This window comes from Blastomyces dermatitidis, assembly GCF_000003525.1.
Source record: "Blastomyces dermatitidis ER-3 genomic scaffold supercont1.2, whole genome shotgun sequence".
In the NCBI taxonomy this organism is placed as follows: Eukaryota; Fungi; Ascomycota; class Eurotiomycetes; order Onygenales; family Ajellomycetaceae; genus Blastomyces; species Blastomyces dermatitidis.
In genome coordinates, this window is record NW_025544775.1 from 2,814,132 (window position 1) to 2,840,863 (window position 26,732).

General features: G+C 46.9%; 10 protein-coding genes across 13 annotated transcripts; 4 read left to right on the forward strand and 6 right to left on the reverse strand.

Moving 5' to 3' along the window:
- Positions 1 to 21: 21 nt before the first annotated feature.
- On the reverse strand, positions 22 to 481 carry BDCG_01697 (uncharacterized protein; the record flags this gene model as incomplete). The annotated part of the gene is made up of 2 exons (XM_045417227.1): positions 22 to 252; positions 293 to 481. The coding sequence occupies 2 exons, from the start codon at positions 479 to 481 to the stop codon at positions 22 to 24; spliced, it is 420 nt and encodes a 139-aa protein (XP_045274102.1).
- A 634-nt stretch (positions 482 to 1,115) lies between these two features.
- Positions 1,116 to 1,878, reverse strand: BDCG_16407 (uncharacterized protein; the record flags this gene model as incomplete). The annotated part of the gene is made up of 2 exons (XM_045425648.1): positions 1,116 to 1,795; positions 1,857 to 1,878. 2 exons carry the CDS (start codon positions 1,876 to 1,878, stop codon positions 1,116 to 1,118), a joined length of 702 nt encoding a protein of 233 aa, XP_045279708.1.
- Positions 1,879 to 1,896: 18 nt separating this feature from the next.
- Positions 1,897 to 2,154, reverse strand: BDCG_16408 (uncharacterized protein; the record flags this gene model as incomplete). Its single annotated transcript, XM_045425649.1, has 1 exon — positions 1,897 to 2,154. One exon carries the CDS (start codon positions 2,152 to 2,154, stop codon positions 1,897 to 1,899), a length of 258 nt encoding a protein of 85 aa, XP_045279709.1.
- A 4,802-nt stretch (positions 2,155 to 6,956) lies between these two features.
- Positions 6,957 to 9,022, forward strand: BDCG_01700 (dihydroxy-acid dehydratase; the record flags this gene model as incomplete). Its single annotated transcript, XM_045417228.1, has 3 exons — positions 6,957 to 7,118; positions 7,247 to 7,460; positions 7,569 to 9,022. The coding sequence occupies 3 exons, from the start codon at positions 6,957 to 6,959 to the stop codon at positions 9,020 to 9,022; spliced, it is 1,830 nt and encodes a 609-aa protein (XP_045274103.1).
- Positions 9,023 to 10,237: 1,215 nt separating this feature from the next.
- BDCG_01701 (dual specificity phosphatase) lies at positions 10,238 to 12,560 on the forward strand (the record flags this gene model as incomplete). Its single annotated transcript, XM_045417229.1, has 2 exons — positions 10,238 to 10,709; positions 10,783 to 12,560. 2 exons carry the CDS (start codon positions 10,238 to 10,240, stop codon positions 12,558 to 12,560), a joined length of 2,250 nt encoding a protein of 749 aa, XP_045274104.1.
- A 395-nt stretch (positions 12,561 to 12,955) lies between these two features.
- On the forward strand, positions 12,956 to 17,282 carry BDCG_01702 (40S ribosomal protein S19). The gene is made up of 6 exons (XM_045417230.1): positions 12,956 to 13,247; positions 13,628 to 13,691; positions 13,821 to 13,881; positions 13,978 to 15,202; positions 15,404 to 15,416; positions 15,484 to 17,282. The coding sequence occupies exons 1-4, from the start codon at positions 13,218 to 13,220 to the stop codon at positions 14,264 to 14,266; spliced, it is 444 nt and encodes a 147-aa protein (XP_045274105.1). The 5' UTR covers positions 12,956 to 13,217; the 3' UTR covers positions 14,267 to 15,202; positions 15,404 to 15,416; positions 15,484 to 17,282.
- BDCG_01703 lies at positions 15,337 to 17,281 on the reverse strand. Of its 2 annotated transcripts, XM_045417232.1 has the most exons (3): positions 16,508 to 17,202; positions 15,803 to 16,452; positions 15,337 to 15,643 (listed from the first exon to the last, which is right to left on the reverse strand). In XM_045417232.1, exons 1-2 carry the CDS (start codon positions 17,139 to 17,141, stop codon positions 15,833 to 15,835), a joined length of 1,254 nt encoding a protein of 417 aa, XP_045279710.1. In that variant the 5' UTR covers positions 17,142 to 17,202; the 3' UTR covers positions 15,337 to 15,643; positions 15,803 to 15,832. The 2 variants fall into 2 exon arrangements, with proteins under 2 accessions (XP_045279710.1, XP_045274106.1); XM_045417231.1 differs by having other exon boundaries at positions 15,361 to 16,452; positions 16,508 to 17,281.
- A 257-nt stretch (positions 17,283 to 17,539) lies between the features above and the next one.
- On the reverse strand, positions 17,540 to 21,241 carry BDCG_01704 (alcohol dehydrogenase). The gene is made up of 7 exons (XM_045417233.1): positions 20,562 to 21,241; positions 19,210 to 20,450; positions 19,047 to 19,057; positions 18,914 to 18,971; positions 18,605 to 18,786; positions 18,165 to 18,531; positions 17,540 to 18,081 (listed from the first exon to the last, which is right to left on the reverse strand). The coding sequence occupies exons 2-7, from the start codon at positions 19,432 to 19,434 to the stop codon at positions 17,929 to 17,931; spliced, it is 996 nt and encodes a 331-aa protein (XP_045274107.1). The 5' UTR covers positions 19,435 to 20,450; positions 20,562 to 21,241; the 3' UTR covers positions 17,540 to 17,928.
- Positions 19,379 to 23,450, forward strand: BDCG_01705 (translation factor pelota). The gene is made up of 3 exons (XM_045417234.1): positions 19,379 to 19,936; positions 20,053 to 20,541; positions 20,613 to 23,450. The coding sequence occupies exons 1-3, from the start codon at positions 19,859 to 19,861 to the stop codon at positions 21,294 to 21,296; spliced, it is 1,251 nt and encodes a 416-aa protein (XP_045274108.1). The 5' UTR covers positions 19,379 to 19,858; the 3' UTR covers positions 21,297 to 23,450.
- Positions 23,085 to 25,213, reverse strand: BDCG_01706 (the record flags this gene model as incomplete). Of its 3 annotated transcripts, none has more annotated exons than XM_045417235.1 (4): positions 23,085 to 24,079; positions 24,204 to 24,269; positions 24,332 to 25,000; positions 25,061 to 25,213. In XM_045417235.1, the coding sequence occupies 4 exons, from the start codon at positions 25,211 to 25,213 to the stop codon at positions 23,936 to 23,938; spliced, it is 1,032 nt and encodes a 343-aa protein (XP_045274109.1). In that variant the 3' UTR covers positions 23,085 to 23,935. The 3 variants fall into 3 exon arrangements, with proteins under 3 accessions (XP_045274109.1, XP_045279712.1, XP_045279711.1); XM_045417237.1 differs by having other exon boundaries at positions 23,085 to 23,994; positions 24,328 to 25,000; XM_045417236.1 differs by having other exon boundaries at positions 24,328 to 25,000.
- Between the last annotated feature and the right edge of the window lie 1,519 nt (positions 25,214 to 26,732).

A 26,732-nucleotide genomic window follows, 5' to 3' on the forward strand; every position in this document is an offset into this window, starting at 1 on the left:
CACATCACAGTGACTCAGTAACTAAAAGACTTCGAGGGCTTTTTCCGCCTCTTGCAGGAAGATCTGGGGATCCAGCTTAACACCCTTGGGGAAATACATCATTGCCATCACAGAGTGGGTGCCACGGTCGTTGTCGCGCCATTGCTTGATCAATGAAGGCATTTTGCCGGTGTTTAGTTGAAGCGGGAATTTGTGATACTCCTTTCCATCATCCTTGGTGATAACCCCAACGAATACCGTAGCGAAGTTGCTCTACGGGCGACTTTGGCCAGACGGTCTCTCCGCGACGAACCGTTGGCTCGAAGAATTTCGTGAGATTTGCGGGGCGCCCATGGACGAAGTCAACGGCGGTGAGGAGGCTTTTCATGACCCGCCCATGATGGTCAACGGCGATTGAAGGGATTGGAAAGTGGTTTGAAATAAATGGGGTCAGGAATCTGTTCGACTGAGGCGTATTGACTTGGATAGGGGATTGAAGCATGCCACAATAGAGCTAGGACATGGCGCGCTTCTACGTTGAAGATAGACGCCCGCTAACTCGTGTAGCAAATGGGATGGCTAGTAAGACACGGCGGGGGAGGGACAACAGGTTGTAAAAAAAGGAGCTCGCCTGCAAATAAAACCCGGGGAAAAGGGGTTGGGAAGGCGGCCCTCTAAGCGCCCAGTGGTAGCCTGACATTATACAATGGGATTGGTGAGCGCAACTAGCGTAGCTAGTGCAGGAGAGATAATGGAGGAAATAAATAATAAAGAAAAACGCAACGAGACCCTAGTCCATACAACGGTTGACCAACTGGGATATGTCAAGGTCAAAAGAACTCCTCCTTGTCCTGAAATGGCCAACCTTGAGCTACCTTGTCAACCTCGTCTAGATCAGCATCATTCAAAAATCTCTCTTTAAGCGCCCGGTTCTTCTCCACCGCGTGATCATAAACCTCCGCCTTCACCCACCCCTCCTCGCTCATTCCGCCGATCTCTTCCCGCCAGTAGTTGACTAGAGTGGTAAAGTCGAACCATGTGAGTTCATTTTCATAATGCTGTTTTAATTCGGCCTCCGTAAAATCTATGGGGCACTTCTCAGTCTAACCTTGAAGAAGAGGCTAGTATTCGCGCATCTAGATAAGAGCGCCTCGTAAGGTCATCAGGTTGCCATTCCCTTGACGGCCGGCATAATCCACAAGATGTTTGCGTGGCTCAAGTAGTGGATCAGCACAAGCAGCCAGGTGGAGCTGGTTCTTCGCCCCATTGAACACGCGATAAAAATAGTACAGGTTTCGACGTCGGAGTAATTCATCAACCTGGGCTTTCGTTTCAGGATCCAGTGACTCATATCCATCTGGAGGCTGAGGGGCATCCAATGTCGGTGGCAGTTCGACGTCGGGGTTTTCGAATAGGCGAGGATGTCCAGAAGCTAGTAATCGAGGCACAATCACCGTATGTTGCCAGTCAATGATCCTCCTGCTTTTAGACGTTTCCGGTGATATAAACACGTTGCTAGGGGTAAGATCTTTGTCATTGTAAGCCTCCGTCGAGCTTTGCGCTTTGGATGTCCGCAGTATACATACCTGGATGGCGCAGCGTTGGTGCACTACCATGGCTTTCTGCGTCATTTGGTAAGAGAAAAGGGGCGATTGCGAGATATTTTTCAAGCAAAGTAGAATATGCGCTGGGGGGGAATCACACCCGGTAGAAGTGAGTTTATAAGGAAAGTCCTTCTCAAGCGGCTTTCCGAACCTCTTGGTCCATTCTAGTTCTCGTTTCCCAATAGCTGCAAGATATTTATGTGGGTTACGCCCTAGCGATCGTCAGCTTGCGTCCCAGAAGCATCGATTGTTTCGACGGAATGATTTTCTTACATGGTCCACGATCCACTTGCATCTCAGCACGTTTGCCATGTCAGAACATGTCATCTGCGATTGGCCCAATGCAGAAGGTGTCGGAATCTCCAGATGGATCTTCGACCCCAGGGGCGTAGAGGTCAGCCTGCAGTTCGGGAGGGATATCCTTCTTGAAATATAAGCTTCCGAATGAGCCAAAGGGAATGCCGAAGAGTTTCCTCTCGACTTCGACTATTTCAATAGCCACAGTACGTTGCTCTCGCTTTGTCAAGTCGAACCATTTGGTGTCTAGGCCAATGCCAGGAGCGAACTCCATGATGATGTATTCAGCCCCAATGGCGTTATCGGTCGTCGCTGACCACCCATAAACCTCAGGAACGGGGACGCCCTTTGATCGAAGAAAAGTGAGGGTTGCGACCTCGCTGGCGGTGGCATATTGTTTGGGGACTGAGATGTGGTATGGAAAACAATCATCTAAAGTAAGAAAGGAAAGCCCGATTGAAACCGCCCTCTGCAAGTTTCGTGAGGTTGGTCACCCTGCCACGACCTGTATGTTTACAGACTGCTTCCTTGAGTGCTGCAACATTGAATTCAACATATCTTTCCTCGAGACGCTTCTATTCGTTGTAGAGGAATCGCCCTGACGTGTAGGAGAAGAGGACTCGACTAGGGTTTGAATCCACTAGTCCAGACAGATATTAGCGAAACTCATGAACAGGGCGCTGGGCGCCTGGCCTGATCGAGGTCTGGAAGGAAAGAATGCGGAGTGGCCTCATAAAAAAACCTAACAGCAATTAAATATCGAGTGCTCTTCTAGAATTATTGTGGCGGACATAAATACCCCAAGAATTCTTGACAACCAGCGTTGAAGGCCACAGGATCGCGGAAGCATGTATTTTTTGTAGAAGGGCATGGTCGATTGCACGTTTATTTGTTGGTTCTCGGCGCAGGTTGGCGCTACGCGATAGTTAGATCGTCATACTGGGGTTCATTAGGACATTATTAGGAATCTACTGTTACGTTTGCATCTAAATATCTAAATTACTATTTATTTGAGACCCGACCATTGCCACGCTGATCCGCGAAGTCTGGAAGACGACGCTTCTCACAGAAAGTGACAGTAGCAATCCAATGTATTGGTCTCACCATTATCCGCATTTTCTGAGTCTCGTAGTAAGTTAGCGTTAACTTGCGTCTTGACTGGGGCAACGGTCTCTTCAACAACCCTTTTGTCCCTACGCAAAATCTTGTTCAAGCTTAATAACGGTTATAGTCCCTTGCAAGTGGTCCAATTCTCATGGAGTAGTATATATGAAACACTTCCCCAGAACTTAGAGTCAAGAAAGAAATATTCATGAGTGAGACTCATCATGATCTATCTGACGCCGGCATTAGTTACACAACATCAAAATGGCCCAAACACCCCAGCATGACCATCCACTGAACAGAGGGCCAGCATTGCGACATTCAGCTTCTGTGCCTTCGCTTCATCCTGGAGTCCTCAGCCATGACACCAATTCTTTGACCACCGAATATTATATCGCTATCCTCGAGCACCTGGAAAGATTGCGCTAGAACGAAGTGGGAGTACTCCAGAGAAGGCTGGATAGTCGTAGCAAGGAGCTTAGGATTATTCGATCGAAACACGAGGAAGATTGAGAAGGAAAGGAGAAGTCAAGGAAAAGAGTGCGAGAGAAAGAACATTAAAAGGAACAGCTGGCAGACCGTGCGAGCCGTCTCAGTCGGACCAACACAGAGTTGCGCAAGAAAAGCATTGCAGCCAAAAAAGAGATGGAGGGATTCAAACAGGAGATGGATGTTGAAAAGAGAGATCTAATGGATGCCGTTGATCGGGAGGGACGCAGATCAGGGACGGCACTTACGAGGAAGGTCGATCTCCCCTCGACGCATCGATTGCTACCAGTGCCAGAGACGACAGAATCATGGGGTCTAGTAGGGTAGTAGTAGTAGTGAATGGGCCACCGGCGTCAGAAGCCGAAAGTAGGAGAGGATCCAGAAGGGCCAAGGTGAACCTATAGTTATCTACCGGCTCTGTAGGAACCCTGATCAAAGGCTTTGTGGGGTAATTGGCAGGCATTTGGCTAACTACCATAGACTGTACGGAGTACGATTTCACCCAAATGTCATTTTCAAACCATGACAGTCTACAGCGATGGCGAACCAATCATTTGTGTTGGCTGCAGAAATTAACTTCAAGTTTTCCTCTGTTATGATAGGTATGATAGGAAGGTGAAAGTTCTTGGGCCACTTCTAGCGAACGGGACGGCCCGGAACCTCACCAGTCGATATAAGTTCATCCAGGGGAACAAGGCTGCTACTTTTAGGTAGACCAGCTGCCCAGCTTACTGGCATGACTCCTGGCACTTTCTATTAGCGTCTCTTGATGTATGTGCACTTGATATATTAATGAATGCGGATTCAAGTAATTCTGTTGCCACAACCATACTCTACACCCTGTTATCCTGGGACATGATTTTGTCCATGCTGCTGTTGTCAAAGCAAAACCTATCACCAGCAAATTCTTTGCTTCCTCTTGATAATATCAATATGTTTCAATAACCCTTGTGTACATTCAGAACTGCCAGTTCTCTGTAGCACAGTTGTTTCAAAGAACATAGGATATCCACCTGAGTGGGCCCAGTCGATCAGCCAGATCTTCCCATTTTCATCAAGGATTATGTTGTGAGTAGTAATGCCCATGTGGCACATAACAAGCTTGCGGAATTTGCCAGAGAACCAAGGATGATTGTCTGAAACACGATTGAATTCTTTGCATATGAAGAGATACTCATTAAACCAAGCTTCCATGTGCTGAGCAGTCAGGAATGGTCCAGCGCTGTAATCAATAAAGACCGGACCCAGCGAGACCCCACCACCGACCACAAAGACACTCGACAATTTGGGCTTGCTCAGAGGTTCAGACCTCGTTGGTGAGCGTTGGCCAGATGTCGTACAAGGGGTTACCACTGATAAACTCCATCAGAAGATGTCCCATCACCTGTCCCTCCCCATCGTAAATTTCAGACCGCTCTTCCCATGCATCATTCTCTTATGAACAAATTTCATTTTTCTCACCTCAGCCAGGGACACCCCATTACTGTACTTTAGCACAGCAGATTCGTGAACTCGCACTAAAACTGCACCTTCCTGTTTATGGACAACTGGAGCGGAATGTATAGCATCCAAAAGGCAGTTCTGAGAAATCCCCTGGATTTTGCATCCAGTCAGGGGGAAGGGAAGTATCATGACAATAGCGATCACTGGCGGTCTTGATGGCTGGGTTTCGGTAGAGACAGGCTACGGAGGGAGAGTCGCAAGCGAGCAAGAAAAGCGTCGTTTCTTGGGGGATTGTATACAAGAAGCTCTTGTCTGGGAACTACGGCGTAATGGTATTGCGCTATTTAATTGTGGCCTAGTTCAGAAGTAGTTACCAATCAATAATTTCTCATACTAAATTCTATGCAATCTGCTCTACGGAGTATTTTGATCCATCTTCGTATCAATATCCACTGTGGACATGCCCTCCTCCCCCCCTCTCTCTAGCCCTAACTCTGGTTTCTTGAGAGAGGAATATGGCTTCTGCAGATGATTTCCAATTCTTTCATGGGAATGAGATTAATCTAGCAAATCAGCGTAGAGTTTCCCATGAGTCTCATATACTACTGCGTATAATCAATTTGCACCTGGTTGGCAATTATACTGGATTATCAATCACGCTATTGTCAATGCTTATATTCTTCATCAATTGACAACTACTGACACTGACTCTACTCTATCCAACGTTCAGTTTCATCAAAAACTCTATCAACTCTTTGAGTTCTTAAATCCTCTACCCTTCACATGATCAAATTTCTGTCATTTGCTCAAGCTTGTGTCTGATATCAGTATGAAAGAAAGACAGCAATGATGAATAAGATAGAGCTTCAAGTTCAAGATCTAAATTGTGCTGTATGTAATAATCTTCCTCTCTGTCTGAAAAGCTGGTGTTGGCAGGAGTTTCTAAATTACACTGAAACATGCCAATACAGCTGATCTGTCATATAATCAAATAGATTTCGTGTATTTAATACGCTAATGTACACGTTAAAAAACCACGCTAATTGTGCCTCGTCGCCAGAAGACGTGCTGTAGTCGGCCTTCCTCCGTCCCTGGAGAATTGTCCCCGATTTGTGCAGAGCTGTTGGAAAAGCTCTGCAAAAAATTACAGCATGGAAGGGCCCAAGTAGCCCAAAGAGATGAGACTTCGTAAGTGCAGACGAAATTTCGAGATGGTTCTTTTCACTGACAAGGCTTAGCTGGCCTACACAAATGCCCGTTTTTTGTGCACAATTGATCTCAATCTCAGCAAATCAACATCAACTTAATTGTCCATGTCAAATAGCTTATTAGAAGTCTACCACTTGCATAATTCCTTGAGGTCATATTTGCGGTTATGCTAGCCCCCCGCACCGCCAACTGTGGTTGGTTGTGGACAGACAAGCATGGGCCAATGGCGAGGTGGGTTTTCATGCTTACCAGAACTGTATAAGTTACTGTTGGGGGTCCCGCGGTTGGTCGGCCCTTCTACCAGCAGTGCGCTGGTGGTGACCGAGCTCTTTTGCCCCAGTAGCCTACAGTTACTCCTCCCCGTCATGGCCGATGTTGCCGGTCACTACAGGGGCCCCTACGAGCAGGCCGAGTTTCGCGACGTGCGTTGAGTGCGAGGTATGCCGGCCAAGAGATGCGGGGCACAACCGGGAGAGGGAGTTGTTGTTGAAAGGGATGGTTAGGGGTAACTATTTTCGAGGTTTTTCTCCTCACATCAAACCCATAGTTATAGCTCTATTTGTTTGGATTTTATTTTGGTTTGTTCCATGGTTGATGTCGTTCCAATCCCCCGCCAAGTCCTATCCAACTCCGCTGTAGGAAAATTTGCTCCCCGGCTCTCAATAACAATTAATATATATATATATATATTATATATGTATATTTGCTACAAATCGAATTGCTGTCGCAAATTTGGTTTCCATCCCGGGCTTCTACAAACACATGTAGCTAAGCTATCTGTTTTCTCCAAAACCTGCACAAGCACTTCGGTCCAACGCTTGAGCTGCCACAATGACTACCACAACGTCCTCTTCAGAACAAGATGACGCCTTTGAAGAGCCGCGATACATCCAATTCCCCTGCCTCCCGGATGATGCGACCCGCGACGGTAAACCGGTGTTGAATAAGTATTCTACGTTTGTCACCAAGGATCATGATTTTCCGGGAGCCCAGGTATTTTATAATTTTCCCTAATGCTTTTTGTTTCCCGCGGGATTAATGTTCGGGCGGCCCTTACATTTTCCATCTAGAAAACGTTACTGATGTTTTGCCCCCGCTCTTATTTTTTCTCCCTTGGGTAGGCGATGTTATATGGTGCCGGGGTTCCAGATCGCGACAGTATGAAGAATAGCCCGCAGGTTGGCATTGCGACAGTATGGTGGGAAGGAAATGCTTGCAATATGCATCTATTAGATCTTGGAAAGACTGTCAAGAAGGCAATTACGGATCAGGGGATGTTGGGCTGGCAATATAACACGATTGGTGTTTCAGACGCGATTTCTATGGGGAGCGAAGGTGTGTTCGTTCCCTTCCGGCTCTTTTTAGTTGCATTCTACATTATGTCCCCCGGGCTACCCCGGTTTATTTTCGTAAAGCGAAATTAAATCTGACAAAAATTTTTAGGGATGCGGTACTCTCTTCAGTCTCGTGAGATCATCGCAGACAGTATAGAGACTGTTACAAGCGCTCAATATCACGATGCCTGCATTGCTATTCCTGGCTGTGACAAAAACATGCCCGGCTGCATCATGGGGATGGCAAGACATAATAGACCCTCCTTGATGATATACGGTGGGACTATCCAGGTCGGATACTCTAAGTTACTCCGAAAGCGAATCAACGTCTCGACTTGCTACGAAGCCGCAGGTGCATATGCTTATAATACCTTAACCCAGCCCGATGACGGTGGAGATCGGTCAAAAACTAAAGACGAGATCATGGAGGATATTGAGCGTAACGCCTGTCCTAGCGCTGGAGCGTGCGCTGGGATGTATACGGCAAACACCCTGGCAACTGCGATTGAGTCAATGGGTCTGACTCTACCGGGCTCCTCCTCTACCCCAGCCACAGTGCCATCGAAGATGCGCGAGTGTGCAAAAGCCGCGGACGCGATCAGGACATGCATGGAAAAGAACATTAGACCACGAGATCTACTCACCAAACGCTCTTTTGAGAACGCTCTGGTGATCACTATGGCGCTGGGTGGAAGCACCAATGGTGTCGTTCATCTGATAGCCATGGCCAGAACTGCCGGGGTTGAATTGACACTTGATGACTTCCAGCGGGTGAGCAACAAAATCCCATTTATCGCCGACTTGGCGCCCAGTGGGAAGTACTATATGGCGGATCTATATGAAATTGGTGGAATTCCATCAGTGCAGAAGCTGTTGGTTGCAGCAGGCCTCATGTACGGCGATATTCCCACGGTAACCGGGAAAACGCTAGCCGAGAATATCCAATCATTCCCGTCTCTGCCGCAAGACCAGGCCATAATTCATCCACTAGCTAACCCTATCAAGTCTACGGGTCATATTCAAATCCTCAGAGGGAACCTCGCCCCTGGTGGTGCAGTCGCTAAAATTACTGGGAAAGAGGGCACCAAGTTCACTGGGAAAGCCCGGGTTTTTAACAAGGAACACGAGCTCGATACCGCACTTAACCAGGGCTTAATTCCACGCGGAGAGAACCTTGTCTTGATCGTTAGATACGAGGGGCCTAAGGGAGGGCCCGGTATGCCTGAGCAGCTCAAAGCCAGTGCTGCGCTGATGGGAGCCAAGCTCACAAATGTCGCCCTAATAACAGATGGTAGGTACTCTGGCGCCAGCCATGGGTTTATCGTAGGTCATATCGTCCCCGAGGCTGCTGTTGGTGGTCCCATCGCAGTGGTGCAAGATGGAGACATGATTACGATCGATGCAGAGACGAATGAGCTCAGCATGGCAGTTTCGGATGAGGAGATCGCTACGAGGATGAAGAGCTGGAAATCACCGAAGCCGCATGTTACACGTGGCACGTTGGCCAAGTACGCAAAGCTTGTTGGTGACGCTTCGCATGGCGCAATGACGGATATGTTTTGATGAAGAGTTACTTTGGTCGGGGTCGGTTCTGTTGTAGAGGCACTTCGGAAGGCTTCTGGGGATGGGACAGCCTATAAAATATTCACGCAGATAAACAGGCGGTGGAATCCAGTGGGATTTGAAGGAATATACGGAATCTGTACATATGTCTCTGCCAATTCGTACGGATGTACTCCGTAGTCGACATCATAAATGTTTTCCAAGTCCAATGAACTCATCAGAGACAAGAACGAGGGATGGAATGCGCTAAATCTAATCGGGGTTAGCTAGTTACCTCGGCCTTTATCCAATCGACTTCCACGTGACAAGCCTGGTTGCTCCAAGGTCCACGGGTTCTGACCAACATCCATAATTTTGTACCGGGCTGGATGACGCTGCATTATTTATTCCACGTCCAACAAGTCATCCAGTGTGTCTATCATTCATTTTCAGCTTTTCCCCGCTCTGTCAGCCACGCAGTGCCTCCAGTTCTCACGATTGGATACATAGCTAAAAATACCTCTGGGACTAGACCGATTTCAAGAAATAGGTTATTCTCTTTGCAGCTCTAAGAGCTCGACTGCTGCCTCCACGTATCTCCACCCACGCGCTTGGTTTACCAGGACCCCGGTTCTCTTTTAGACGCGGTTACTGACATCTGGACTGTGCTATGACCTAGATAGACTTGGTGGTTTACGGGGGCTGCAGCTTCCATCGTTTGTCGATGGTGCAGGCTGCGAGCGCTCAGAGTCAGGGTGTCACCTACCTTACCTAGGTGACAGATTTGACCACCTTCTGTTTGGATGATCGAGTGTTCAAAACATAACCTCTCAACATCTCCTCGTCGTCAACTTTGCGCGCATGGTGACCTTATGACTTGACAGTTGTCAGGCATATGTTCTCTCCATAAATCTAGCCAAGCAGAACAAACAAGCTCATGTTAACTATTCATTGAAGCACCACTGCCTTCCGTGGCTTGCCATTGGTTCGCAGCTTACACGCTCCGTTGAGTTGGTGAAACAGGAGTGAGCTTTGCAATTCAAAAAAGTTATAGCTGCCCAACAGTCAGGTTTCTTGCTGTATGGTTCTGGAGTGGGAACTAGACCCTAGTCGGCTCCCATCCCGCAACCTTATCGGCTGAGTCTTTAGGGAATCTCGGCCTAGGGGAACGTGGGCCTTTTTTGAATGCTCCCTTAGTTCTCATATAAAGAGCTGAAAAGCCCGTTTACCTGCACGATGTCGATGAACACTTTCGCTTCACTCACATCATCCCCTTTGCCTTCTTCCTCTCCACTTACTTCTCTTCTTACTCATATCTTCTCATTCATTTCAGCTTTCATCCAGTTCTCTTCGGATTACATCGCCTGCTGCTTGTCCCGTCTGCACCTTCTGAGCCCGATCAATGCTGTGCCAATCGAGACTTCTGGTGGTGACATTGCGCCAAGTGAAGTGACGAGTGTATTTTGCAAATCCGTGGGTATCCCTATTATCGTGGCCATGGCTGGCTGTCTCCTCTTGCTTCGCTCCCTACGTTCTCCTAGGCATGAGAGAAAAAGAACTCAGGTGTTGTTGGGCAAACAGCCAACAACAACCAATTCCGACGGCAGCTCGAGTGACGACACGGACCTTTCCGAGAAGAAAAAAGATAAGGCGCTCGATGTGCATGGACGCTCAATTAGTTCTAGAAGCGCTCACCTTAAACGCAATGGTATGCCGCGTCAGGAATCAGTGGTGGAAGTTCTCTGGTTTGGTATATCACTGACTTGCACTTTCCTTATTAGGAGTGGATGACACTGATCCCGGCCTGCTTAAAAAGCACTCCGCGAATATATCCTACACCACCCCGATTGCAACCTACCCTTCTATCAGGACATTCCTTTACCCTCACCCTCATATCGAAAAGCTTCCCACGGAACCATCACCCTTACCTCTGTTGGTATTTATTCACGGACTTGGGGGTTCCCTTACCCAATTCCACCCTCTTCTAACCAGTCTGGTTAATATTGCTCCCTGTTTTGGTATCGATCTTCCAGGGTGCGGCCTGTCTTCGTTTTCGCCCAAGTCCTGGGCGGCATACTCAATCGAGGCACTTGTTACTTTGCTCGCTGTTGCAATTGACCAGTACCGTGACAAGAAAAGAGGCCAAAAAATTATACTAATCGCGCACAGTTTGGGATGTTCGCTCTCAGCGTTGATTGCGTCCTCAGAATCTCCTCTCATGTTGTCACTGCGGGAGCATGTCATCGGAATGGTAGCCGTCTGCCCACCAGCTGGTCCTCCCCCGGAAGCAAAAACCGCAAGCTTGCGCAAACTTCTCTATACTCCAGACCCAGTCTTCAACCTTTTTAGACGATGGGACAGACGAGGCGGACCCCACAGCCCTAGCGTTACGAGGTTTGTTGGGGAAGATGCTGATCTGGAAACCAAAAATCTCCAGCTTAGATTCAACCAACAGAGTAAAACTCCGGTATGGAGGAGGATGGCATGGAGCACCCTTCCGACATATGGCAGCACTGGGGAAGCTGTAGGTGGCCTACCTGGCAAGAAAGTATGGGCAGGAGTGCATGTCCCGGTTTTGCTCATAGGGGGAGAATCCGATAATATTACAAAGCCGGAAGAGGTTACGAAAATTGTCGAGTATTTTAATTCCGATCATGGCCAACGTGACTCGTCAGATTTCCCGGAAAGCCAGCTAGAAGGAGCGGATTTTGAGGACGAAAATATCAACCCTAAAGTTCGACATTCGCTAAGAGAAAGCGCACGAGGAGATCTCGCCAATATTGCTAGCTCGTCCGGTTTATCGAAATCAGCCAACGCCACCAATGGCGGCAAAAGAGGTATAAAAGCATATATATTTCCTGCACCGGCCTCCCATGCCCTCCTCTACGACCGACATACATGTCGAACACTCTCAGGGTTGATCCAAGACTTCTTCCCTAGGCATATTGACTCTCGTCTGAGTTTGGGGTGGCAGCTTCAACATTTAACAACCTCAGGGAAATGGGACGTCAAGAACCTCGAGAAATGGAAAGCCATAGATCCTGTTTCAGCTGTCATGGGTGACACTTTTGTCGCAATGAAGACCCTGCGTGAGGTTGATGAGATACACACGCCCATACCATTCGCGCAGAAGTGGAAAGGCAAGATTTATGCAGTCATTGATATCAGTCACGAAAGTCCGGTTTATGACCCCGCCCAGCTTGAGAAGGGTGGGATACAGTATCACAAACTTCCAACAGTGTCCAAAATCCCCCCGACTGTTGAAGAGGTTCGAGACTTTGTCTCTCTTGTCAGTCGTTTAGAGGAAGAAATATCAGCTGTATCTAAGTCCTCTCCAGATGGGGCTCCGCGGCCGGTACTTGGAGTACATTGTCACTACGGATTTAACCGGACCGGCTTTTTTGTCACTTCATATCTCATCGAGGAAAAGGGGTTTTCTGTTCAAGAGGCAATCGACGAATTCGAAAAATGCCGATCTCCAGGAATCAAACACGAACATTTTATCGATACCTTGTTTGTACGATACTGCGTTGGTCTTCAGAGAGCTTCGACCTTATAATAGGATCATCACGACCAGCCAGCGTTCCTGCTAGATTAACTTTTTGTACTATCACTATTGGCGTTCAGGAACCGACGATAAGACCGGTATGGGGATTGCTTCTACACATCTCCATCTATTTCTATTCTTTTTCTGTTTTAATATGCAATACGATTAGGCGGCTTGACAATGGACATTCCTTGAACTTAATATGGAAAGCTTTGATGCTTAACGGCTACTGCAGGATAATTCTGGGTGGATGTTAGGACAGGTCATGAATATTCCTTTTATTAGATATGTTTTAGATCTAACGAAGAATGACCTTTATTAAAGTTCTTGACATACATTAATCTATTCGAGGTTGAGCGGGACTACTAAGAGTGATCCTAATTAAGTTTAGTGCATGACTAAGATGGTTGGATGGAAGGTGTTAGGGTACAACTAGTCCGAAATAGGTTAAATGACCTTGAGCCTCCACAACCACACAGTTGAAGATACAACAAGCGAAATTTCCGAAGCGAGGCGACCACGACCTTAGAAGAACTCCGCCCGAGACGACAATCGACAAATCGACCAACGGACTTTTCAACTCTCACAACACCTCTCGCGTTTTCCTCCCTCCCGCCGCTTGTTTAATCACATTTGCCCTCCAAAGGCATTCAAAGGACAATCGCAATCATGGGAGGTGTTACCGTTCGTGATGTGGATGTAAGTCTTTTTTAATGCGTTATTCGTCCCTCGCCCTTCTTGCTTTTGTGGGGTGGGATGAAAGATGGGTGCCTATATCGGGAAATCATTGGGGGAGGGGAATGGATGGATGACAATGAGGAAAACGAATGTTTCGGAACGAGAGATGGGATTTTGGGGGTGGGGGAAGGATTTGGGGGGGGTCGATGAGATGCTGGATATATCGCTTAAAGGGACGATTGAAAAAGGATAAAAAAAAATGGATTGGGATGGCGGTTATGCAGTGGATGGGCGGAAAATGAAAAGAAGCGCACCATTTTCATCCTTGGAGTTTCCGGGATCTTTCATGCAGCCCTGATAGGTTCGGATTACTGATATGTGATTTTTCCTTTTATCTATAGGCGCAAAAGTTCATCGAGGCATACTCCGCCTTCCTGAAGAGACAAGGCAAATTGCCAATTCCAGGTCCGTCCCTATTTCGTTTATCCCCAGTTTCCGCATCGCCCCCTTCTTTCTTTCTCTACAGAAAGCGGGGCGTATTGGTCGCGGTTTGCTTTGTGGAAAGTGGTTCCCTCTGACTGATTTGCGACACAGGTTGGGTCGACACCGTTAAGACATCAAGAGGCAATGAGCTCCCTCCTCAATCCATCGACTGGTATGCAAAATTCTCGTTTTACTTTTTGGTTCCAGCCAAGGACGCTTGGCAAATATAGTATTCAGTATGGCCTAATGATCCAACCCCGAAAAATAGGTACTACATCCGCGCCGCCTCCATTGCCCGACACATTTACCTCCGCAAGACCGTCGGTGTTGGCCGTCTACGGAAAGTCCACGGAGGTTCGAAGAACCGCGGCTCCCGCCCATCCCATCATGTCGATGCCAGCGGCGCCGTTGACCGGAAAGTCATCCAATCCTTGGAGAAGATTGGCGTGCTCGAACTCGATGAGGAGAAGGGCGGACGGAGAATTACCCAGAGCGGCCAGCGGGATTTGGACCGTATCGCCAAGACGACTGTCGATGAGGAGGAGGATGAAGAGTAGATAACCTTTTGATGGGTGTTATGTATGTGTGTGTGGCGAGCGAGGGGGAGGGGCGGCAGAGATATCCTGCGAGGGCCGACGGGGATTCTTAGATTTGGTTTCCGTCATGCCTTCCCCGGATTTTATAGGGGCGCTGTGTTTTGGGAGAACGAGGGAAGCGTGAGAATAAGGCAAGAGAACGGTAAAAGGAAGGAAAGACAGTGACGAAATTCTGGACCACCCGCATGAATTCAGCGATTTTTCTTCAGGCGTTCATAATGAATTGGGGCGTGTGGGGACTTATGTTGACGTGACATGCATGGCAATATAAAAGGGAAAAACAATGAGCAGGTAGAAGGAGAGGGCATAGTGGTTTCTTTTCCAGTTTTGTTTTAATTTTTCTCCTTTTTCTTTTGAATCGAAACTACGCACATGCCTGATAAGTCCTTCTGCTTTCTTTTATTTCTAGTTACCTTCTCTTTCCTCCTTTTTACGCCTGTCCCTCTCCTCTCCTTACTCGACCATGCCAGCAAACACAGCTTTCCTACCTAACCTCCTTTTACTTGAAAGCATTACATTACTTCTCACTATGTCCTTTAGCCTTCTTGCTTTTCCTTGTCCTTTTCTTTCCCCCCTTGTCGGAGCTCGTCGGATATCAAAATGAAACACATTTCTTAAAATTGTTCAAAAATAATATTCTCTCTGAGGCGCGTGGCTTACCCCTTTCTTCATAGATATAATTCGAACCATTTGCACACAAGGAGAAGGTTTGCAGGTTTGCAGGTACACGAAGTTTTGGGCGGTTACTTGTGTGATCGAGAAACAGGAAGTGGGAAAAATTAAAGCAAGAGCCTGGACGGGGCTCAATCAGGGGAAAGAGAGCAACTAGCAGCTCTTTGCTTAGCAAGGCTGTATGGCCCAGTTTACCCAGCTTCGCGTCGCATACATATGAGAACGGTGTGTAAACGTGTACATCCTGCCTGCCATTGCTTGCTACTAAAAAGAAGCATTGCTCGGGAAAAAAAAAAATAAAAATAAAAATAAAAAAAATAAAAAATAAAAAAATAAAAAATAAAAAAAAAAAAACCGGAGGAACCAGCAATATATGGGCAGATTCCTTTGTTCAATTGTGGAACTAAGAGGCTAACTAAATTATAGTGAAAAAACAATAGTAAGTTCCTTTATCAAAGCGAGACCGCCTCCACCTACTTTCGAATGCTTATTCCATCGACCCCCAGGACATAGCATAATCAAATGTTGGTTTGGCCAGAGATGCTGCTCCTTCTTCTTTTCTGTTGACTGAAAACTTTTTCAAAACTTTTGTTTGCTCTCTGGAGTGAACGTACACATATTGCTGTGGACATTTCCGAGGCAGCAAAAAGCATAAACCCTGTGCAACTATGACAAAGTATGAGCAAACAAACGTTTCTTGCAAAATATCCACCCATAACAACCAAACAAAGGATTACGTATTCGGCCAGAAAGAGGTATAAGGAAGTATCGAAACCTATGGCATGCTTGCCCAAAAGGTACGAATTTTGATAAGTTTTAACTAACCACGAAGTGGGGAAACAATAAAAGAAAGAGCTACCAATCCAGATTCTGATAGCCAAGCTCGGAGGAGAACTCGTCGGGGTAGTGCACGGTACCATTATCATTTTCTTCACGGAAAAGGTCATCCTGGCTTGGGGAATTCGGATCGACGGCAGAGAGTGACTCGGATAATATGGGCACAGAACCAGTGGCAAACTGGACAGCTTGAGAGCTACCAGCATGAAATACACCTTGACCTTGCGAAACAGGGCTGTAACGATGGCCTATCTGTCGATGGCCTGAATCCTGGGGAATTACTTCAGCTGGTGGTATATTCTCGTTTGCCAAAACGTCATTACCTTCCACACCCCAGCTTGCGCAGTTAGCAGCCAAGTTGTGCGCCAAGGATCGGATGTCATCATCCTCGAAATCAATAGGATCAACAAATATCGTGCCAGGAACAGAAAACATATGAGAAGAAGAACGGCTTGGAAGAGCAAAACTGGGCTGGTCTGCAGAATGCCACCGGATATCTTTATTGCAAGCGGAGAGGGCGTCGCTAGAAGCGGCCGATAACAAGCTGGTGGTGGTGGTGGAGGCACCGTCGATCTCAATAGGATGGGGAGCATAAATCTCTCTGCTCAGAAGTATATCGGTTCCATCGCCCGGTTTCCCTATTCTTTCATTTTTAATATTAGAGAAGTGTTAGACCTCAAAGATCATACTTACAGTCTTGCCGGTTGCCAAGGTCTTCTTCATCTTTTTCCTGCATGGTTGCGCCAAGTGACCGCGGATCGCGTCCACAGGTGATGATATTATCGTCGTCACCCATATCAGCGTTATTATCACTGCTCCCTGAATCTTGATATTCTTCATCTCCATTTCCATAATCTTCTTCAGATCCTTCAGAATTGTCGTCTTCTTGCTCCTCTTGGCTCAGTTCAGTCTCTCCATCATGGTTGGTCTGGTCTGTGCTAGTACTATCGCTTCGATCGGGGGACTCTCCGTTAGATTCTGAATCGGCAAATTGCGAATGACTAGTCCGAGAGACAGGGTACGTATTCGAGGCTGGTGTCCCACTGCCCGACCATACGAGATAGTCATTGTCTGCTGCTGGAGTGTGGTAGGGATGGACTTGACTGCTGTCAGGGGCAGGCCTTTTCCTAGGCAACTCCTCTTCATCTTGGTTCTGTTCATTCTCCAGTCTGGTTTGCTCTCGTTTCCTGCTTGCTCTCTCATTTCTCTCTATCACCGCAGCCAAATATGCGGATGGCGGATCACCAAATACTGCCCGACGGTTGCGTGACATGTACTCGAAAGGTGGTAATGGGGGCGATTCACTGAGGCGTCGTTTTCTGCCCATCTTGAGGATATTCAAATGGATCCTATGTCTTCGTAAGGTATGTAGAAAAGCTGTACTCTCCAAAAGCTAAAGCGGGCTTGTTCTCCAAGTGGATATTCCAGATATATTCAGCACATTCGTATTGTGTTGTGTTGTGTTGTGCCTTTTTTTTAGGGGGGGGGGGCGATTTGGCTGGGCGTCCCTTACAGGGAGGTATCTTTCAAAAGAAAAATAAAAAACAAATGAAAAAAAATACGACTGGCAACGGCAGAAATAATAGGGAAAGTTGAAGCCTTCAGAGAAAGAGGAAGAGGGGTTGAAAAGCAAGTTGAACGAGAGGAATCCAAATATCAGCCGCGAGTACGCGGGGTATTGCCAATTTTCAAAGAGAAGCGGGGAGTAATAGGAAGCGAAGAAGATTCTGAAGTATGAAAAAGGATTTTTGGTATTGATACTATTTAAAGAGAGAAATCTTCTTTGCATGTTTGTAGTGAATGGTGATCTGGGAGCAGACAAAAAACCACAAGAGGTACAGTACAAAGAAGTGAAGCAGTACAACTCCACAATAGTTGCCCTGGCATCTATCTAGTATTTCTCTTCTATCACAATGCTCCTCTATATCTTCCAGTTCCTGGATTCAAATGGCTACCAGTATTTCAGGAACCAGGGGATAGCATGGATGCATCAAAAACACAATCTGCAGCACGAAAGGCGTTCTATTTTGGCTATAGAGCTGCGATAGAAACAGGTATTATCCAACAGTCATAGCCATATCACACATTGTCCATTGTTCCCATGAGTTTTGCATTTAGTCCCTGCTCACGGTAGGATCCCAGCAAACATGGTGATATTCGCCTGTGTTCAATGTCTCCATGTCCTCAGCGGAGAGTTCGAAGTCAAAAATCTCAGAATTCTCCTCAATGCGATTGTCGTGTACAGATTTGGGAAGAGGAACAAAGCCCTTGTCAAAAGTTAATACACGCCAACAATCCCCAAAATCGAAAAATCAATAACAGGCTGACAAAAGCTTCTGGGGATTCGTACCTTCTGCAAGCTCCATCGAAGGAGGATTTGCCCAGGCGACTTGTTATGTTTCTGGGCCAAGTTCTTGATAAGGGGGTCGTCCATCCTAGTTGCTTGAACGAGGGGGCTATAGGCTTCGATAACGACATTGCGCTTTTTTAGCCACTCAACGATATCCGGGCGAGCTAACCAGGGGTGCAGCTCATATTGACCAACGTCGATTTTTCCGCCAATACCTTTGTTATATTCTTCCAGTTCGTCGAGATGGTGTACGCCGTAGTTAGAAACCCCAATGGAGCGTACCTTGCCCTCCTTTTGGGCTTCTACGAGAGCACGCCATGATCCTTCGCGGGCTTCCCTTCCACCATATGGAGCATGAAGGAGCATACTGCAAAAATAAAAATTAGCTGCCATTTGCTACACATGATGTTTCCATTTCCATACGGACTCATTGCACTCACAGGTCAATATAATCAAGATTGGCTGCTTTGAGACTAGACTCGATAGAGTCCTTGGTTTGCTCGTAGCCCATGGCCTTCCTTGGCACCTTTGTGGTGAAGAAAACGTCTGAGCGCTTGAGGCCAGATGCACGGACGGCCGCTCCGCACTCGGCCTCATTGTGGTATGCCCTCGCAGAATCGATCTAAAAAATATTTAGAAAACTGACACGTAGGAAAGACCTCCGTTGCTGCTGTACACGTCGTATTGTGCCTGGTTCCAGATATATGACGGCCTGGACGAAGAGTTGGAGAAGGAGTCACTAGACGTACATGTCTATATCCGACTTGGAGAGCCTTCAACACGGCATTCTTAGTTTGTTCCGGAGGTCTGTCAGATATGTATATTTAAGTAGGCTTCCTTTAAGCTTATGGCATTGATCTGTAAAAGGGTTCAGGAACAAACGTTTGATAGACCTATTAGAGCACAGCAGCTCGTCAGTCAAGCACCAACGAAAGAAACGCTGGATTGATTGAAATAGTTCTTAAAATGTGGAAGCACTTGCTTAACGTTGCAGGTGTCTCTTCCTAACTGCTATAAGTAATGGTAGTAAATGATAGATACTTACACCAAATCCCAGAACCGGGATCTCATACCCCGAGTTCATTTTATGAGTCGATTGAAGCTTCAACGGGGCCATATTGATGGGTACTAGTCTATATGCACAAGAAGAGGGAGCGAATTTCGCAACTGGATTCAACACTACGGTTTTGAGACGTCGAAGGATGTCCATAAGGATTATAGACTCGAAAATAAAGTAAGGTGGAGAACAATGGTCAAGAAATGCTGTCATTATATCATCCACTTCCCTCTCTTCTGGCTATGTAACCTAAGTGTAAACTTGCGCTGCAGAATCATTCTAGCTCCCTCGCTTAGGATAAATAATTGCCCGTATTCGCGAATTCTGACTCATTGACGACCTCAATCGTTATTGAGAAGTGAAGTCCTTTCAACTCTCTGAGGGTGCAGTTGGTGTCTTTACAGTAATGGCGGGGTTGACATTCAATTGCCTCGAGCTATTATGACGACCACACAACCCCACCATCATCCTACGCAGCCGCGACAAAATTTCAACTCCAAAGGCTAAACCACGATAACGACTAATATACAAAGGCCTAGACTTCTTAGGAATACACAGAGCTAATGCAGAACTCCTGTGTAGGCTTGTCTTTTGAATCTGCGCGGATAATTGTCTGGCCAAATATTTGCGGTCTGAGATGCGGCTAATCAAAAATAATATCGAGCGAGATGGCTCGGGTTCTGTCACACTCTACCCCGAAGAGCCAGAGGATATGGTATGTTAATCAATTCCAGCTAGTCTTCCGAAAAGAACACACAAAGATCTACCAAACGCTATCCTTGGTCCGACGTATTTGTACCAGTGCAAAGCTAACCGTGACCTTTCGTCCAGTGGCATTGCTATAACCTCATCCGACCTGATGACCTTCTCAAAGCGAGTGCGATCCGTCGCGTTACTACTACAGCTGCAACGGGAACTACAAGCTCCTCTCGAGTACATATGACGCTACAAATCCGTGTTAAGAGCTTGGATTTTGACCCCCAAAACTCCCAGCTCCATGTCTCCGGCCGAGTCGTTGCGGAAAACCCATACACCAAGATTGGGCAGCATCATACGCTTGATCTGGAACTGCAAAGAAATTTCACACTGGAGAAGCAGGTGGAATCTTCAAGTGAAGCTGGAGGATGGGATAGTGTTGCTGTCGAAATGTTGAAGGAAGCGGTGGATGAAGGAGGGAATAGAAGGGCAGAAGCCGTGGCGGTTGTAATGCAGGAAGGACTGGCGCATATCTGCTTTATCGGTCAATTCCAGACGGTCTTGAAGCAGAAAATAGAATTATCCATTCCGCGGAAGAGACAAGGCGGAGCCGATCATGACAAGGTAAACAACAATAGACATACTCGTAAAAGGAATCTCTCCCGTGAAGTGCATACTGACACGCTATCATAAAGGCCTTAACAAAGTTTTTCCAAACCACCCTCGATACGCTCATCCGCTTGCTCGAAATTAATGTGACATCCCGTCAACCTTCGTCCAGCGGCGTATCTACAAAGCCAATCCTCCTGGCATCTCCTGGCTTCACAGCGGCGGGATTCCAAAAACATATCCAGTCTGCAGCGAATACATCCGCCCCGGGCTTGAAGGGCCTGCTACAAAACATTGTCGTTGTCCACTCCTCATCGGGCCACATGCACTCCCTTGCTGAGGTGCTTCAATCCCCATCCGTCCAAACGCTCCTCTCGAACACCAAATACGCAAAGGAAACGTCGCTCATGGACAGATTCTTCTCCGAACTACGCAAGGAAACCAACAAAGCCACCTATGGTCCGCGAGAGGTGGAATCAGCAGTGGAGCAAGGCGCGGTAGGTCGAGGCGGCGGAGTTCTTATAATATCCAACAGATTATTTCGCGCTCAAAATGTTGCCGAGAGGCATAGATGGGTCTCGCTGGTAGATAAAGTGAGAGATATTGAAGGAGGTGAAGTCCGGGTTCTGAGCTCTGACCATGAAAGCGGGCGAAGGTTGGATGGCCTGGGTGGCATAGCAGCTCTATTGACGTTTCCGATTGTTGAAGAGGATGAGGACGAAGAGGAGGGCGGCGAAGTGGGTGGAGGGGTGCCGGTTGAGGGGGCCTAATGGCAAATGACGGCGAATTTTCCATTTTTAGCCCGAATGGGGGCTATTACACTCCGTATTTTATATTTATATTTTACTTTAAATCGTTGAATAAGGCGTTTGGGATTTCCTTTCATCTAAAGCCTTAGTTCATGATGAGAATAATGAGATAGCCAGGGCTCTAGAAGTTCTCTAGGTCTAAATATTCAAGCCTCATTTGAGACAAACACTTTTTGGACGCCCCTTGTCTGACTACTTTACTCGCGCTTAGTAGGTTGGGTAACTACTACTATCTTGACTATCTTCAACAGATCCTAAACCTTAATACTCTTGTTATTATTTATATGTATCTATTATTGCCCTGCATTCGTTCGCATGATATCCTATGCTTTTCTACCATGGGATGTGTAACCCTTGATTCAATCTTCGGGGTTTGAATAATGCTGCCATTTTAAGTTACCCTTGTAAGTATGTCTTAAGACCTCCAGAGTTTCTCAATGTCTTTTAAACCCAGCATGCAGCATCCTTAATCACTCCGTCTTCTTCCCGTTCGCATTAGGGGACCTAGTATCCATGAAAGCGGGCCTCTTTGTTCAAATTAACCTAACGGCGCCCCCGCGAAACAAGAAGCCCAGATTTAACAATCAGAGCATGGAGATGGGACATGCCGGCGGCCCCTAACCTGGCCCCAGCGCCGGGTTAACCTTTTCATCACAATTGGCGCGCCGCCTGATACGAGTCGGTAAATAAAATGATTGGTAGCAGGCGGGCAGGGTTACTTTCATTCTCCTCCACTTACTCTTTTTCACTCGATTATTTTCTTGAGGTGGGAATTTCTCCACAGACGAGCGGCTCGCCTAACTAGGTTTGATATGCCCCGGAGTTCAGTTCGTGACAGCCAGTGCCTGGCGAACGGGATTGAACAGCCTATTTCTTCCCCCCCCGGGGGGGTTGGGCTCGATGATAAAGTAAGCAAGGTGCAACATGTAGGACTGGCCTTCCCTTATAGCTTCGCCTTCAAGACTATGAAAATAACATCACGCCTTAACACTCTTATTCGAGTACACTTGACATCTTGAACAAATCAACTTGCGACAGGGGGATCCGGGAGCGAGGCCGCCAATAGCCCAGCCACACATGTCGGATTAAGCGCCGAGAGAACAAGCGTTATCCCTATCACAAACTAGTGGAGATTCCCGTCCGCTAGCTAAGTGGGCTGTCCGTGCATCCGCCTGCAGTAGCCTTCTAGGCGACTGGGCCTGACATGGATGATTAGCACCGCGAATTTTGAGGGTGAACGACGTGCAATCCATTTTTAGCCCTGCCTTAGCTGCGGGAATGGAGGTTGTTTCAGGACTAGTTAGAGAGACATGCTCGCCCGGCATTGGGTTCTAGTTATACAACCTATCCTTATTTTCCTCCTGCTCGCGTGCCCTCGGCACGATGGCTGGGTGGGATGTGGCGCGCTTGTCGTCTAAACACCGTTGCAGCTTCTACCTGGATACCTGGTTTACATGCTTGGAGGGTTTTCTACGGGTGTCCTCGGCCTGCTTAGACTGCGATAAGACTCAGTAGGCCCAGCAAGGCTCATGCGTGATATCAAAGACGAATTCACGCAGCGGTAGCATGGGTCCATTTATCACCCCTTCGAGCCGGCATTGTGTCCTGCCCCAGAGACAAGGCTTATCCAAGACAGATAACCCTGCTTTCTCTCTGCCTATTTTTGCGCAAACGCGAGCGCAATAGTACCTACGGCGGTAGATGGGTGCCTGTCATATTGCTTAACATGCAACCCAACTCGAAACAAAGGGGAAATTTTTATATTAGTTGTTTATTGCTTTTCTGTTTCTAATACTTCGCTCGAATGCAGGATCTATAAAAGGGGAGGTTTGCAAAGTAGGAGAAAAAAAATAAGACAAGTGATTAGAAATTAAAAATTTACAACATGCGAATCATCGAGGCAACAATAAGGCTGCAACTAAGATGGAACAAAAAGGAGAGACAAAGAAATGCATTTGTTTCTTCTAGCGATAGACGGGTAGGGGTACCACAACTCCTTGTTCGCTAGCGTTAGGCCAAAGATGAATATTAAGAAGAATAACAAGCTGTCTACCGGCAGAATTGTTCGCGAAGATATGCTGGAGTGAAATATTCGCAGAAAATAAATAAAGGGGGATAGAACTAAAATAAAATAAAATAAAATAAAATAAAATAAACAGAAAGAAAAATAATTCAAAGAATAAAATTGCGACCAGCGAAAATTTGGGCCAAAGGTTGGGGATTTATACACACCCCCATAGTTTAGTCAAAAATGCAAAAGAAGCCGAAATGAAAATGAGGAAAATAATCAGAATGCCACACTACAGGGATTAAACTCTAACATAGATGAGTAACAGTTGTTCTGGGCGGGTGGTTGGGCCCGCTACCTTTGTCAAGTCCGATGCTTGAGAAGATAAATATGATAACAATAATGGTTGGAAGTAAAACCAGTGAACGAGGAAGCTGGGGGGTAAAAAAAAGAAAAGAAAAAGAAAAATCACCACAGCCAAATTCGTTTGTTAAGGAAAGTAAAGTTACATATCTTAGGGGTATCTTGAGGCGCGTAAATCGGAAATTGGACAGCGAAGGATTAATATACAGCATTGTCTCGCTGAAAAATATCATCGTGATCTACTTTGACGGCGTCGAGGTGGGCTTTCGGAAGCCTCTGGATTTTCTTCTATGGGATGAGTACCTCCTTTAAGCTGGTGCCACTTCAATTCGCATTGAGACGCTGAGAAAACTCCTGCTCCGAATTCTTGCATCTGCAATAAATGAAATGAAAAAGAAAAATAAGTAAGGGAAAAGAAAGGGAGAGAGGAAACATGAAAAGACTGGGGGAATGGAACATAAAATAAGGAATAACTATTTTCATAGTGAGCAACGAACCTTCTGTGATATGATCTCAAACTTTTCCATTTCCCAGAATTCATATGCTCGTTGAAGTGCTAGGACCTATCAAAGATTATAAGACTAGCGTACGGGGGCAACGAAGTGGATAAGGGACACATACTCACATCTTCCTCGGGCCATTGCATGGCTCGATGCTTCATACGCGTCATTCGCATCTGAAGACAAGACGCTGAATAGTTTGTTCCAAATTGAGCGTTTACTATCTTCACTATTTCTCTCCAAGATAAATTCCGCTCTGTTCTTAATAATCGAACAAGTTCGTTTTCGCGATCCATTTGTGATGGCCTCGACCTTTGCCCCGAATTTCTTCGTGCCGACCGGGATCGGCGGCGCTGTGAGACTTCCACACCTTGGCTTCTTTTTCTGTCGCGCTGGATTTTAAGAAGTCCAGCAGGGTTCGGAGCAATGTTCACATGGCATTTTGCAGAATTGGGTTGCGTAACAAGAGTGCTAGGTTGCGTGGTGCCGTTGAGGGGTCTTAATCCGAAGCCTCCCCCCTGTGATTCCGGTGAAAAATGACTATCCAGTGTGTCGCGATGTGGATGGTCATATGTGAAGATACCAGGTTGCACATAGTTTGAGGTAGTCGGTCCACTGATTCCGAGTCCATGTGTTGGGGAATCCACAATATCACGATATTGGAGATCTTGATGGCTTTGTGACGGGCTCTCTCTTGGCTCAAGAAAAGGTGTACCGCAAAGACTAATTGGCGTCGGCATGGACCCATTTGTATGCGCTGTAGTGGCAAATGGATTCGCAGAGGCTTGAAAGTTCTATAGAGCTTTATTATTAGCGAATAGGCGCAACCATACAGTGTATAATCGTGGATGTACCGAGTGAGGAGAAACCCATTCTGATTCCATATACCCGTTGATATCTTGGACTCGGTTCTGGTAGGATAGCTCGCTCCAAGCGGGAGCAATTCCAGTAGGATGCTCTTCACCAGTAGAATATTCTTCGCATGGGGAATGCCCTTCGGACGCCATTGGATTACCGATGCGGGTGGGGAGCGCCGGCAACTATAGCTTGATCCTCACTTTCTTTCAAAGTAGGCAAGGAGGGAGCGAGTAAAATGTAAGAGCAAGTAAAAAACTGCGGCAAGGAGGGAGCGAGTAAAATGTAAGAGCAAGTAAAAAACTGCGGCAAGGATATGAAATTGTATTGAATAAAGCAATTTCAAGATGCAGCAAAATAAAATTGTCCAGGACGAACGGAGAGGGACAGTTTTTTATAGTCAAAGATGGTATATATTATTATAACATTATTCAGACCTCCCCTCCCCCCCCCCCCCCTCTCCCCCTGCAAAAGGAAAGGTGGTCAGGGCTTTCGGGTGTTGCGCATCAGATCTCCCAAAAGCCCGAAAACGACAGGTTAATTGCAGAGTTGATACGGAGTACTTCGCAAGAGTTTGAGCAGTATGGGGCGATCCAAGATGGGCTCATACACGGCCCTTTGGACAATGAAGGTCCCACTAGACATAAACTGTGCCACCTGAGAATGATGAACGGCGACATGGTGGTTGTTTTGGAGTGTCTGCACCTAAGCGCCAGCCCTCTCCGGCCGCCATCCAGGATTAGGGCCACACACGGACAGAGAAATCAGCCCCCAAAAAGATCCTCGATGACATCTCCAGGATTGAAAGAAGTGGCAAACGTCTAATTCGGCTCCGGCAGCATGGGTGATGTAGGGGTTGCCCACCGGAGGTGTTGGGTAAAAGACAACGAGGTACCTAGGTGTGTACCGCACAGCTATTACTTGCTTCCCAACTACATATACATACAAGAACGCCTGAATCCTAGGCCCAATCACAACTATCCTGGATGTTTTTAGTGGCCAAGAAGTCGGCTTGAATGTCTAGATACCGAGCATTGGTTTGAAGCTATCGCCTAGTGCCGCATTGGCTGATACATGAGAGAAAGTTGACGATATCAGTTGGTGACAATGAAGTCAGGAATGAGGGAAGGACAGGAGGGAGCACGTGGAGGCCATCAAAGAGATTAGGAATCTGTTCCTCCCCTCATCGCCCAGGTACGGTTTGACATGCCATCTGCATCGCCTGAAGGATGCTGCTCAATGAAATAAAAAGCAAAGCGGAGTAACTGACTTGCGGCGCAGGCCACGGGTCGGCCACTTGGGCAGAGGTTCGCGGGGCTTGTAACTCACTCCCTGGTCTCAAGAACCGCAAGTCGCAAGCCAGCAACTATTGGTGTTTCTCAGAAGCTGCAGGTCCTCATTCTCCGCATTGCCGGTTCCTGCCACTTTCAGCGTTGCTGGAGATGGGGGCTATACCAAACAGCAATTGTTGATTGTTGACTGGGCCACAGATAACTGATACTTGCAGTTATTCTCCGGATTGACTTAGAGGCTGTATAAATCCACTGCACATATGACGGGTGTACTAATACAATCTATGGTTAGTCTGCTTGAGAATCTACCCGAAAGGAGACCAGGAGACGATAGTCGGTGTTTATCCTAGAAGACAACGCCTGATCCTTTTTTTTTAAA

Bases quoted from the DNA above. Each gene is read 5' to 3' on its own strand.
- BDCG_01702 (XM_045417230.1), top strand. From the start codon at position 13,218: ATGGGAGGTGTTACCGTTCGTGATGTGGAT. The intron at 13,248-13,627 runs GTAAGTCTTTTT...TTTTATCTATAG, and splicing joins TTACCGTTCGTGATGTGGAT to GCGCAAAAGTTCATCGAGGC. The intron at 13,692-13,820 runs GTCCGTCCCTAT...TTTGCGACACAG, and splicing joins AGGCAAATTGCCAATTCCAG to GTTGGGTCGACACCGTTAAG.
- BDCG_01703 (XM_045417232.1), bottom strand. From the start codon at position 17,141: ATGGGCAGAAAACGACGCCTCAGTGAATCGCCCCCATTACCACCTTTC. The intron at 16,453-16,507 runs GTAAGTATGATC...ATGAAAGAATAG, and splicing joins CCTTGGCAACCGGCAAGACT to GGAAACCGGGCGATGGAACC.
- BDCG_01704 (XM_045417233.1), bottom strand. From the start codon at position 19,434: ATGACAGCATTTCTTGACCATTGTTCTCCACCTTACTTTATTTTCGAG. The intron at 18,532-18,604 runs GTGAGTGCAATG...TTATTTTTGCAG, and splicing joins AATCTTGATTATATTGACCT to TATGCTCCTTCATGCTCCAT. The intron at 18,082-18,164 runs GTACGAATCCCC...ACTTTTGACAAG, and splicing joins TTCGATGGAGCTTGCAGAAG to GGCTTTGTTCCTCTTCCCAA.
- BDCG_01705 (XM_045417234.1), top strand. From the start codon at position 19,859: ATGCGGCTAATCAAAAATAATATCGAGCGAGATGGCTCGGGTTCTGTC. The intron at 19,937-20,052 runs GTATGTTAATCA...CCTTTCGTCCAG, and splicing joins CCGAAGAGCCAGAGGATATG to TGGCATTGCTATAACCTCAT. The intron at 20,542-20,612 runs GTAAACAACAAT...GCTATCATAAAG, and splicing joins GCGGAGCCGATCATGACAAG to GCCTTAACAAAGTTTTTCCA.